General features: G+C 52.6%; 1 protein-coding gene across 1 annotated transcript; it reads right to left on the bottom strand.

The window, feature by feature from the left end:
• Nucleotides 1-1,056: 1,056 nt before the first annotated feature.
• LOC128821258 (zinc finger protein 239-like) lies at nt 1,057-11,508 on the bottom strand. The gene is made up of 2 exons (XM_054002208.1): nt 11,444-11,508; nt 1,057-2,363 (listed from the first exon to the last, which is right to left on the bottom strand). The coding sequence occupies exon 2, from the start codon at nt 2,334-2,336 to the stop codon at nt 1,215-1,217; it is 1,122 nt and encodes a 373-aa protein (XP_053858183.1). The 5' UTR covers nt 2,337-2,363; nt 11,444-11,508; the 3' UTR covers nt 1,057-1,214.
• Between the last annotated feature and the right edge of the window lie 1,350 nt (nt 11,509-12,858).

The following is a 12,858-nucleotide window of genomic DNA, read 5'->3' as shown; positions in this document are numbered from 1 at the left end:
TTGTGAAAAGTCCTTTTCTCCCAGCCCACGCAGCCAAAGAAGCAGTCGAGATGCACAGCTTTGCTTCTCAAGGTCGTTTATTTTCTCTTATCAATAACATGCTTTGTCCGCTCTGCTGAGCTCTGTCCAGCAGGTCGGTCTGTGGCAGTCTACCTGCCCTCAGGGCGGTATTTACCTTTTACACTAAAAACTACCTGTACTATGTTTACAATAACATGCCAATATCTATCATTTACGTGGGACAGTGTGACTCTACCTTCAACCAATAGAAAAGTGTCACCATCACAGCAACACATGGAGGGCAAGAAGAAGGAGAAGAAGGTCAGGACACGCCCAAATCCCTCCATCTTGTCCCCTTGAACCCCTTATTTTAAAACCCTGAAATTCTAATTTTTCACCCTGTGTTTATTCACCTACCACACTACTCAAACCCCTGTGGCTTCTAATTCCTCATACAAAGCTGGCCATTTTCTTCAGGGGCTAAAACCAAATCCACAGGTGTTCTTGACACTGTGCCAAGGTCTCCAAGCCTTCTGCCAGGGGCTGGAGCCATCCAGGGCAGCCAGAGGGATGTGCTGGATTCTGACACCCCCCAGTCACCGAGCACCAGGACCCCCACCATGCACTGCCCCCCCCTTCACCAAGCACTGGAACAGGGACTGGATGCCCCCTCATGCACTGACCCCCCCAAGCACCAGCCTGGACCCCCCTTTGTGCCCCCCCAACCATCACGGGGGTTCCGCTCCCTCCCCTTTGAGCCCCCAGAGCCGAAGACCCCTGGGAACAGTGCTGGGACCAGGGAGGGACCAGGGGGGCCCCCAAGCGCTGGGGGGGCACAGGGGGGTCCCCAGCACTGGGGTGTTCTCTTGGGGCTCCTGTCCCCCCCATGTTATCAGCCAGGACCCCACATTATCACCAGGGTCCCCCCACATTCACTGCCTCCCCCCCTGCACCAACCCCCCCAAAGCGCTGGGATCTGCCTGAGCCATGAGCCCACCCCCAGTGTGCCAGGACCCCAGTCAGCGCCCCTCCCCCATCCAGGGGAACCCCCCCCAAATCACAGCAGCACAAGAAGCCAACACCTTCCCCCCACCCAACGGGGATCACCAGGACAACGGATCACCAGGGCTCTGCCCAACAGGGGTCACTGGGGATCATCCAGCCCAGAGCCTCCCATGGGGGATGGAGCTGGAGCAGCGCACGAAGCTCTTCCCTCACTCCAAGCTCTTCCCTCGCTTGGGGCACTCACAGGGCTTCCCTTGGTGGTGCCTCTGTTGGTGTTGGGTCAAGTTTGAGCTCTGTGAGAAGCTCTTCCCACACTCTCCACACTCATAGGGCCTCTCCCCACTGTGGATGCGCCGGTGGATGGTGAGGCTGGAGTTTCGCTTGAAGCCCTTCCCGCAGCTGGGGCAGCGGAAGGGCCTCTCATCTGTGTGAATCCGCTCATGTAGGAGGAGACTGGAGCTAGTCTGAAACCTCTTCCCACACTGGGGACACTCATAGGGCCTCTCCCCAGTGTGGATGCGCTGGTGGGTTCTCAGGTCTGAGCTCCGCCCAAAGCTCTTCCCACATTCCAAGCAGGTGTAGGGCCGTTCCCCAGTGTGGATCACCTGGTGCCGGATCAGTTCAGAGCTGTTTCTGAAGCTTTTCCCACACTCTCCACACTCATAGGGCCGTTCCCCAGAGTGGATGCGCTGGTGCCGGATCAGGTGGGAGCTCCGGCTGAAACCCTGCCCACATTCCAAGCACTCGTAGGGCCGTTCCCCAGTGTGGATCCTCTGGTGCTGGATCAGGCTAGAGCGGTCTCTGAAGCTCTTCCCACACTCCTCACACTCATAGGGCCGTTCCCTAGAGTGGATCCCCTGGTGCCGGATCAGGTTGGAGAGATGGCTGAAACCCTGCCCACATTCAAAGCACTGGTAGGGCCGTTCCCCAGTGTGGATCACCTGGTGCTGGATCAGGCTGGAGCTCTGGCTGAAACCCTTCCCACATTCCAAGCACTCGTAGGGCCGTTCCCCAGTGTGGATCCTCTGGTGCCGGATCAGGTTGGAGCTCTGGCTGAACCCCTTCCCACATTCCAAGCACTCGTAGGGCCGTTCCCCAGTGTGGATCCTCTGGTGCTGGATCAGGTGGGAGCTCTGGCTGAAGCCCTGCCCACATTCCAAGCACTTGTGCGGCTTCTCCCTGCCATGAGCCTTCTCCACCAGCTCTGAGCCCCGGCTGGATCTCCAGCAGCCTTCCTGGCTCAGGGGGGCTCTTTCCTCCCCGCAGCTCCCTGGGCTGGGTTTGCAGCCCCTCCTCCTGCAGGATCTCTGGGGCTTTTCCTCCTCCTCCATCCAGCCACGCCCTGGAAATGAAAAATCCTGGTTTGGGGGAAAAAACAAGAGGAGAGCACCCTGGACTGGGAGTTCCTCCTTGTGCAAGCTCATCTAAGGAAGTCATTGGGAATCCTGTGTCTGTAAGAACCTCCAAAACACCAAGATTCAGCCCAAAAAACCTCCAAACTTCAAGACACAGATCAAAAACTCCCCAAACATCACAACTCAGCAAAAACCTCCTCCAAAAGATTCATCTGCCACATAAAACCAAAGTACCAACATTTAGCCCAAGAAAGCTCAGAAACTCCAAGATTCACCCCCGTGAAAATCGTGGATCCCCCTCCACAGTCACCTGCTGCATGTGGAGGGAGCAGCGCTCCTGGGGCTGGGGGGAGGCTGCAGATACAGGGAGGGATGGAACCTTGTGCTGCTTCCTGTTTCTGCTCCTCCTCCTCCTCCTGTGTCTCTACTCTTCCTCACACTCCTCTTCATCCTGCTATTCCTCCTTCTCCTGCACAATCCCACCTTCTCCTGCCACGTGCATCGTTTGACCATTTTGTTCCTCAACCCTGCTTCTCTTTCCCTTCTCCTCCTGCCCCAGGCCCAGCACCCACTGCCGGCTCCCCCTTCCCCCCAAACCCACAGCATCCCAGCGCAGGGGCAGGGATGGAGCTGGGGCAGGTCGGGCTGGGGCAGCGCTGGGCTCTCGGCCGCCTCCGCCCGCACTCGGTCCCCACTGCAGCCGCTCCCGCCAGGACAGCGCGGGGGGGCCCGGCCTTGGCACTGCCCCACTCCCACCTCCCCAAATTCCTCTCGCGGGGGGCGCTGGGGACGAGGGGGGGGCGCAGGTGGGGTCCAGGTGGGGAAGGCTGGGAGCTGCGAGTCTGCCTGGCAACTGGTGAGTCATCAGCGCCGCGCGCTCTGATTGGCTGAGCTCTGCCTGAGGGCTGGGGCTGCAGCAAAGAGGGGACACCCTGCTCCAGGGGGGATCTCCCGCAAACGGGGGACCCCCGTGAAAGGAACAAGAGGAAAGTGTCTTTACAAACAGATGTTATGCATCTGGTCAGAGATAGGGCCAGGAACTTGAGACATAAGGAAGTGAAAGGAGAAGCCATCGGTTTCAGAAAATGTTATCAATTGATGACACAGACTGCTGCTCAGCCAAGGTCCTGCTCAATTCATGAACTTCAAGAGGAAGAACAACAAAGACTTAACAGAGCCATGAATAAAATCTGCTATATAAAAGTGGGGAGCATATTCAGGGGGTATGTAGTAGGTGGATTTGGATTCTATACATCTCAAAGACTTCAGCCAGTGGGGAACAGGAGAGGGAGATGCGGCTGGGAAATTAGGATGAAAAGGAGGCTGTGTCCTCCAACAATGGGAGAGATCCCATGGGGAATGTCCCATGGCCTCACCCATTTTTAGCAATGAAATTACTTTTACAGGACTCCTCTGTCTTCCTTGTGGACAGAAACCTCTGCTGATGTCAATTTTTCCGCACAACCTGGGGCTCATCCGGAATTCCTTCCACCGTCCGGGGCAGCGGGCAGGGAGTGCAGCTGAAGGTGCCTCACCCACTTTGGGTGATCGGCTCCCTTGGCTGGCAGCGGCACCGGGGATTGATTGGGGACCCGGCAGTGACCAGGAGACAGATGAGTGACACATCAGGGGAGTCTGTGAAGAGTCAGCAGGGAGAGAGAACTGAAAATCTAATCCGTGAGTGCACTGGGATCTTCAGGGAGTGAACATGGCAGGACACCCATGGAGGGGAGAAAAGGGAAAGCCAGAGAGGGGTCCTGGCCAAAGAATGATGATCCTAAAATATCTCTAAAGGGTCCCTGGGGAGAATGTTGAGGTCGTTTGCACATTCTCCCAGAGGTAATTGAGGACATGGACACCCGGGGGGCAATAAGGGAAGTGGAGAAGGGATTTGGACAACAGGGATGGTGTTGGTGTGCTGGGAAGTGATTGGGTGGAGTGTGCAGCAATATGGGGAAGGCAAGAAGCACCAGGAGGAACCTATGTGGTAAGAAAAGGAAGAGGAAGAGAAAAATACAGAGGATTGGGATGTCTTTCAGAAGGGTCTTATCCTCAGAATTTGCCAGCTGATACTTTGAATTCCCAGTTTCCAGGACAGGAAAAGAAGGAGGTCAGGATTTCAGGGTGTTTCTCTGTGGTGGGCAGCAGCAGCACTGGGCGCAGAGGTGCAGGACCGGGAGCACGGGCTGGGGGCCTGTGGGGAGCTGCAGGGCCGGGCCGGGGCTGTGGGGCAGCCGGGGCTCAGCGCCAGGCACTGCCTGACCCCACCAGCCCTGGGCAGGGCCGGCACTGGCCCCCGGCCCCCAGGAGGCTGCGGGACGCCCCGGCTGCTGCCCGGCCCCGGGGAGCTGCCGGCCCTGCCTGCTGGGGGGGGCCGCCTTTGGACACTGCGGCAGGACAGGGACCGGCTCTGGGACACAGGCTGTGGATGGGAGGCTGAGCACAAGATGGAGAACAAGGGAATATCACGGAAATGGGGATTATAAGGGAAGGATCGAGATGCTGATTGGGTCACTGGAAAACGAATAATTTTGCAAAAAGCTCAGCAGCTGTCAGAGGATGAGCACACACAGGTACTGAGCGGGTCTGCAGGAGTGGCAGAAGAAGGCCCTGGAGCACTTGGGCACAAAGGCACAGCAGCTGAATGCAAGAAGGGTGAGCAAAAGGCCAAGCTGAAGGCAAAGGCCATGACACAGTTCCTACAGCCCCTCAGGGATCAACCCCAGGGCCCAAGGGGGCCCCAGCACCCAGGGGACGGGGTCGGCCACAAGCACCTGGCAGAGGCATTGCCCTCCTGGGCAGGGGAGAGCCCACCCAAACAGCCCCTGGCAAGGACTCAGGGCTCCAGATGCAGGGCACAGGGACACTGGAAACAGAGACAGGAGCAGCCTCAGGAGGAGCAAGTTCACCCCAGGATGGACATGGATTGTCAGGGGTGTCACACGTCCCATCCCACCAGGGCACCACACTGGAGCCCTTGAGAACATTCAGGGTGGTTCTGCATCGAGAGGAGGCCTCTCCTGATGGACACAGGAGCCTCTCCATCCACTCTGAATCTTAGACATAAGGGGGGAAAATGCTAAAAATGTCTTGGATTTTTCAGGGGAGAAGGAGGAAAGAGGAGTGGCTTTATTCAACCACTCTTAGCAGATATGGGGAAGGGTTTGAAATGCAAGAATTTTTATTTGTTCCTAATGGTCATTATAATTTACTGGGAAGGGATTTGATCGCTAAACTGGGAATGCAAATTAATATTGTAAAAAGCGATAACAGAGGCTAGTTCTGTTGTATCTTTGTATCAAATGTCTGGCAAGGCCTATGCTGAAGTGAACCCAGAAGTGTGGGTAGCCTCAGGGAAATGGGTAAATTAGATATGGAGCCTCCTCAAAGTACTTTGAAGCAACCAGGACAAGTGGTGTCTAGAAGCAACACCCTAATCCAAGGGAGGGAAGTATGAAAAATGCGTATTATATGATTGGCTCCTTGCAAATATTAAAATGAATACTATATGTGTTATGTTGGAAAGTTATGCTGTAGTAATCTCTTTTAAGTAGTGCTCTATTAATCACTTTTAAGTAGTGTGCTACATACAGTTTTTAGCCTAGAGCATAATATTAAAATAGAAACTATGTGATGTAAGATACTTTTTGTAACTAGCTCAAGGAATGCAAAAGATAATCAAATTCTTCGCATTACACTCTCTGGATAGAGATCACAGCAACAGACACCAAGATCCCCAGAGAAGAATTATTGCCTCCTTTTCAGAAAAGTTCAGACTTCGAGGAACAAAGATGATTTGCAGTTCGAGGAACAAAGAAGATCTGTTTGATTTGCAATGTGGGGGGGAGTTAAAATTAAGCAGAAACACCCTGGTTTGAAAGGAATGTTTGAATCATGTATGAGCTATATGAATATGCAATAAGCTATTGCTTTAAGGGGTAATCCTTTGTTAGCAAGGTGTGCTATTTGGCAGAGTGCCAGGCACCCAGACTCCATAATTGTTTACTTTTATTATCTCTTATTCTCCTGATTGTTATGACTATTTTCATTTCTATTAAACATCTGAAATTTTAACAAAGGTGAATGGCTATTTTCACAGGAAGGAAGGGGAATTAGACCCAACGCAGGACAAACCAGCGCAGCTGTGTGTGCTTTTAAGAGCCTGGCACTGAAATGCCCTGAGCAGCAAGGCTTCAATATCTTCTGGTGACACCATGTCAGCTAAAAGGGGGGCAAAATCAATTCTGACTTCATAAGCAATCACTAGATCACTTATTAAGGTATTTCTAAAAGAAATAATTCCAAGAGAAGGGATTGTGGAAGCAAGAGAATCAGAGAGTAGAATTTATTTTACAGGAAAAATCCTTCAGGGGGTTATGGCAGCTTTAGGAATACAATGGGACCTCCATAACCCCTGGCACCCCCAGAGCTCAGGTTGGGTAGAAAGAACGAATGGGGAAAGAAAGAAACACCTTTGGAAGCTGGGGAGAGAAACCAAGATGCCATGGGTACAGCTTTTGCCATTGGCTTTGGCAAGAATAAGAACCAGACCCAGGGCAGATATTCAATTATCTCCCTCTGGAATTCATGTCTGGAATTCCTTACCCTGGTAATTCTCCACCTAGTGCAGGCTGGACATAAGGGATGTACATTTAAAGCAGTCTGTGGCCAGAATCCTGTCTCTTGTGAAATCTCTGCCACAGGAAGCTGGGCTGGCACAGAGCCTGCCTTGGCACTTTGCTGTTCCCAACATCCAAGCAGGACATCGGGCCCTGCCTAAGGACTGCAAAGCAGCACCACTGGTGGCCAAGTGGCGTGGCCTGTGCCAAGTGGCCCTGAGGCCAGAAACAGCCACCAGCACAGCTGAACACGGGGGGACCCCTCAGCCTCGGCTCCAGGGCTCTGAAGCCCCGGAGATTTGCACTTCCCGCCTGCAGCAGGAGGATGGGACGCCCCCACTGAGCCTGCACTGAAGGCAGCGCAGCAGCAGCCAGGGCTCCACAGCGGGGCAAGGCCCTGGGCCTGCCCACACATCCTCTGCTCAAATCCTCCGCCTGCCCACCCTCCTTTGGCATCTCTAGCCACCGGGGCCAATCCTTGCTGCCACTGCTGCAGCTTCAGTGCTTTCTGTGCCTGCACTGCCGCAGCTGCTGGGGAACACAAGGGCACAATTCCACTCTGGGTCTCAGTTACACACACACTGCGCTGCCTGGGATTAGAGTCCACCATGAGAATGTTTTTTCTTAATAATCCTACTTGCATATTGTCAGTAAGGTTTGGGCCTGGGGTGTGAGACTCAATTTTTATTATTAGCAGAAGAAGTAAGAAAATCTTTATGTCTTTGGATTCTTTTTGTGCACGTGTTTGTGTGGCCATTGGAGATTGCAAAATTTTGGCATGGGTTTTTTGGTGTTCACCTATAGGTTGCAATTTGAAAACCTAGAAGAGCTTTAAAGGTGACCTTTTAACTGATAAACAGTTAATAGAACACTGGTCAGAAAAACCCCAAAAATAAAAAAAAAATCCAAACCCTGGCTTTTGCAGTGTGAGTCACCTGATGGCTGCCCTGGAAGAGAAGCTGCATTCCAGGCAGCCAGCAGAGGAGCTTTCGAAATGCAAATTAACACTGCTGGGGCAAAGTGGGGACAATGTACCTGGCTCTTCTTGCCTGGGGCAGGAATTGGGCTGATTCCCTCTGCCCCTCACCCCAAGCTCTGCCTGCTTGCACAGATGCAATTTGTACAGCTGAAGGCAGAGCCCATGGTGAGGATCTCTGACTCTGCAACAGAAACTGGTGAAGCTGCAAAGGAAAACAGCAAATGGAGAATGTTGTGAAAACTTCACTAAAATAAGGGGGGCATCATCCCTGTGCCCACCCCAACATGTGCTGTCACTCTCTATGCTATACAGGGTGTATCAGAGCACTGGGGTTTTTGCTCTAACAAGTTCAGGGAAATCAGTTGGAATTCAAGTATTTGATGATGTAATTAGAAAAAAGTGCCCAATTGATGCAGCCCCGGCTTGAGGGAGTGCCCAAAAATGGGGAAAAGATGAAGGGCCACCAGAACAAATCCTACAACACCATGGATCCAGCCCCTGGGAACCCGAACCAATTCATACCAGGAGACAGAGAACCCATTTATCATTTCAATGGCATCATTCGATTATAAGCTGTCCTCGAAATGAGAACCAGACAGCTCCAGCTCCTGACTGCCCAGATGATGACAAAAGTGGTGAAAAAGATAACAAAGGAAATAGGAGAACAGTTTATCAATCAGTCCAAGCATCGAAAGGATGGGAATGGGACACGGTTTCATGGCTCCCTGGCAGACCATGGGTTAAACGAATGCTGTTTCTCCTCTTATGTGCTGCAGCAACTCTCATCTTTTTACCATGCTCCACACCTTGGGAGTACAGCTCATCCAGCAGGTAAGCGAGGGGATGCAGGACGCAGCCTGGCCTCCTGATCCAGAAACGGCTACAAAAGGACAGGGAATGAGATCACTGAGAATAATCCCAAAACCAAAGAGGACCCAGGAAGAAAAAGGAGAGTCAACGAGTGAATCTGCTTGGAGATAGGGCCAGGAACTTGTAGATAAGGAAGTGTCCGAGGTTAACTGAATGATACTTTTGTCCCCAGTCGTCTGTTCTGTTTATGCTAAATAATAAGTTTTGCACCTTTAAGACTTGTTCCAGGAGTGAAGGGAGCGAGAAGAAGCATGGAGTTTGTTTTCAGAAACTGCACTCACTCCTCCACATTTCTGCTCCTAGACTGTGTTCTCTGTGGACAGACAGACAGCAAGACAGAGTTCTCCTTTGCTTTTTAGTTAGTTTTAGCTAGCTGAAGCAAAGAAGTTCCCTAGACTGTAGTTTTTCCTTTTCTTTAAACCTCCTCAAACCTACTCTAAACTAAACATCAAAAAGAGCACCAGCAGCTCACACCTGTAGCCCAGCGGGCCGGGCCTAAGCCGCAGCATTTCCAGCACCAGAAATACTGATCAAAGACTGAGTGAGCCGAGCTGCAGCCCGGGCAGGGGGGGATTTTTCTGAGTTTGTCTCTCTTTTAAAGCAGCAAGAAGTTTCATTGTTCAATATTGTTTAGATTTCCTTATTTAATAAACAGTTTTTTACACTTTTCTCCAGAGCAATATTTTTCCCCAAACCGGTTGGGAGGAGGAGCCCATTAAATGTGCCTTCTAAAAGAACCCCTTTAGAAATCCTCTCCCAAATTTACCCTGAACCAGGACAAATACATTTATTGGCACCCAAGGTGGGGCTCGAAAAAGTAGAAAAAAACTTTATTGATTGAATTTTTGTTGTGTTTGCTTTGTAGTAGGTTACAGCAGTCAGTAGCCATGTTGCTTGAACTCGTAATATCTCTTGGGGTGGAAGCTTTCATGTGTCTCTGGTCTCTAAGGTTTTTAAGGTTTTAATACCTTTTTAGTCACTAAGAGTATTGTCCCTTACACGCAGTTTTTACAGTAGCAGAGCACAGATTAAAATAGCTATTGTGCTGGCCTTGGTGATAGTGGTTTATAAAGCATTTACAAAGATACTGGAGTCTGTTCAAGATATGTATAGTTTATAGTTTCTTCGTCCTACCCTGCGTACTAGTTCCAGTAGTATGGGGTTCATTAGTAATTGCACCCACTTTGTTAGAGGAGGAGCAGGGGATGAGGTTTTCCAGCCTCTCCTTTCCTTCTTCTCCTTTGAATCTGTTATGTCACTTTTTGAGAATGTTCAGTTTTCACTAAATGTTAAAGAGACCATCTTTCTAGTATCTTTCCCGGTAAACATCCTTTATACAGTCCACAACTTCTCTAAAGTAAAGGCTAAAATGTCCAGAAAAACTAATAAAACCCCGGACCCAGGTGTGGAAACTCCTAAGTAGTGTAAAGAATAAGAAAATATAAGCCAAATCTTAAAAGAATTTTCTGACCCTATAAAGTAAAATTTTCCACATAAACAGATTCAGAACCTAAATAAAGTAGAAAAATACCTGAAAAAGAAGAGCCATAATGACTCTAAAGAGAAAAAAAAAATCATTATATTAAGCTAAGCCCTAACCTATACTTACCACACCCTGCTAAATACTGTAAAGCAACATATAAAGACAGGGGGGCAGGGAGATAAATCAGCAGCTACCCCATTCACCCAGGCTGCAACCAACACCCCAGCTACTGAAGTTCTAGCTAAACCAGACAGTAACCCTAAGCCACTGGCAGTCGCTACAACAAAAAAAGCACATAAGCAAAACAAATCAACCAGTGACCGACAATGATGATCCTAAAAAAAGAATGTGGAGAAGTGAGTGTAGTATTTGAAAATAAATTTTGTGTAGGGTAAAGAATGAGAAAAGATAAGGCAAATCTTAAAAAGATTTTTCTGACCCTATAAAGTAAATTTTTCCACATAAACAAATTCAGAACCCAAATAAGGAAGTAACGGAGAAACCATCAGTTCCAATAAATGTTACAAATTGACCCAGACAGTTGCTCAAAGTCCCGCTAAATTCCTGAACTTCGAGAAGAACTAAGACTTAACAGAGCCATGAATATCGGATGTTATACACAAGGAGAGGTGCACATTAACGAGGACAGGCAGCAGGCGGATCGGGAAGTCTGAACCTCCCAAGTCCCTCAGCCAGTGGGCAAAGACAGAAGGAGATGCGGCCGGGAAAATGAGCATAAAAAGGAGGCTGCGTACTACGACGAGGGCAGAGACGGCACGGCAAATGCCCCACGGCCTCTCCCTCTGCCCAGCAATAAAGTCACTTTTACAGGACTCCTCGGTCTCCTCTGGGCACAGAAACCTCCGGCGACGTGAATTTCCCCGCACGCTCCCGGCGACGGGGCAGCCGCCTCTGTCCTACCCACAGCAAGCGGGACGAGGCAGCGCTGCTCCGGCAGCGGCTCCTGCCCAGGCAGCGGCGGGAAGGAGAGCGCGGGCAGCCGCTCCCGCAGCGCCCTCGGCCCAGGGCCACCACGGGCCGGACACGGCACAAGCAAGCCGCCGCAGCCCCCTGCCACCCCCTCCGCCCGCAGCGAGCCCCGAGCCCCCGCAGAACCCAGCGCGGCTCCCACCTGCGCCGGGGCCGCCTCCCAGCTCCGCCAATGCCGCCTCCCCGGCCTCCGGCCGCTGCCGCCGCTCCCGGGCCCGCACACACGCTCCGCCAATGGCGCCGCTGCCCAGCCAGGGCCGCCCTCAGGCCGCCAGCGGGGCCGTGCTTCGCCCCGCTCTCACCAATCAGCGCGCCACAACCACGACTGACGGCACAGCCGGCCAATCGCAGCGAGGGGCGGGCTCTGCACACGGCACCGCCTCGCCCCGCGCTCTCAGGGCCCCCCGGGCTGGGCGAGGGCAAAGCCGCAGCTGAGGAACAGCCCTGGAACGGGCCCGGGCCCGGGCCGGCATCCAGCGCAAACACAAACAAACTTCTCCGCACCTCCCGACACGGCTTTCCCGGCCCTGCGCCTTCGCTGCCTCCGCCTCTGCGGCAAGCCCACGAGCCTCACTTCTCCTACCCCTAATTAGGAGCATCAGTGCATCGCTTGGATTTCCCCTAGAAAGGGAAAAACGGCCCAAACCCCTTCGGCTGAGTGCAGGAGTGGAGAGATTTCTGGCAGAAAACTCCAAAAACTCAGAGCAGGATAATGAGAAGTCAAGAAAGAGCCTTGGATCCAGCTTTCCCCCAGGCCTCCCTCCTTCCAGCTGCACCTCCTCCCCCGGCAGGGCAGGAGACAGGGAATGGGGCCATGCTCAGTTCATCCTCCGTGCCTTCTCCCTCTGCTCAGGGACAGGAGTCGTTCCCCTGCTGCACCCTGCGCTCTCTCCCACCAGAGACTTCTCCAGGAACTTCTCCGAGCGGAGTCCATCCCCTGGGGCACAGCCCCCCTCCAAGTGCTGCAGCGTGGGTCACTGTGCCACGGGCTCAGTCCTTCCAGGACAGGCTGCTCCAGCGGGGGCCCCTCCGTCCACGGGGTCACAGCCTTCTCTCAGGCATCCCCGTGCTCCAGCCTGGCTCCTCCAGGGGCTGCAGGGGGATCTCTGCATCCCCACGGATCTGCAGGGGGATCTCTGCATCCTCATGGATCTGCAGGGGGATCTCTGCATCCAGCACTGCCGTCTCTTTGGAGGCACCAGGAATAGGCTGAGCTCTGCCTGAAGCTCTTCTCACATTCCCCACACCCTTCCCAGCACAGAGGAGTGTTTTACCTCCTCACAGCTCCCCGGGCTTGGTTTGCAGCCCCTCCTCGTGTGGGATCTCTGGGGCTTTTCCTCCCCATTGGATTCCTGCGCCCTGGAGCCGTTCCAAATGGCCTCTTCCACGAAGTTCTGTGGCAGGGATTTGTTCTCCCTGGTCTCTGTCTGCAGCTCAGTGCCTGGGGGAGGAAGGACAAGAGAGGAAGAGTCAGCGAGAAGGGAAAAGGAAAAGGCAGAAGGAGAGGAAGGAACAAGGGAGGAAGGAGATGGGAAAGGAACGTGGGTGGACGAAGAA

The sequence above is a fragment of the Vidua macroura genome, chromosome 37 (assembly GCF_024509145.1).
Source record: "Vidua macroura isolate BioBank_ID:100142 chromosome 37, ASM2450914v1, whole genome shotgun sequence".
NCBI lineage: Eukaryota > Metazoa > Chordata > Aves > Passeriformes > Viduidae > Vidua > Vidua macroura.
Note: the sequence above shows the minus strand (reverse complement) of the source record. Positions and strands in the feature narration are given on the sequence as shown.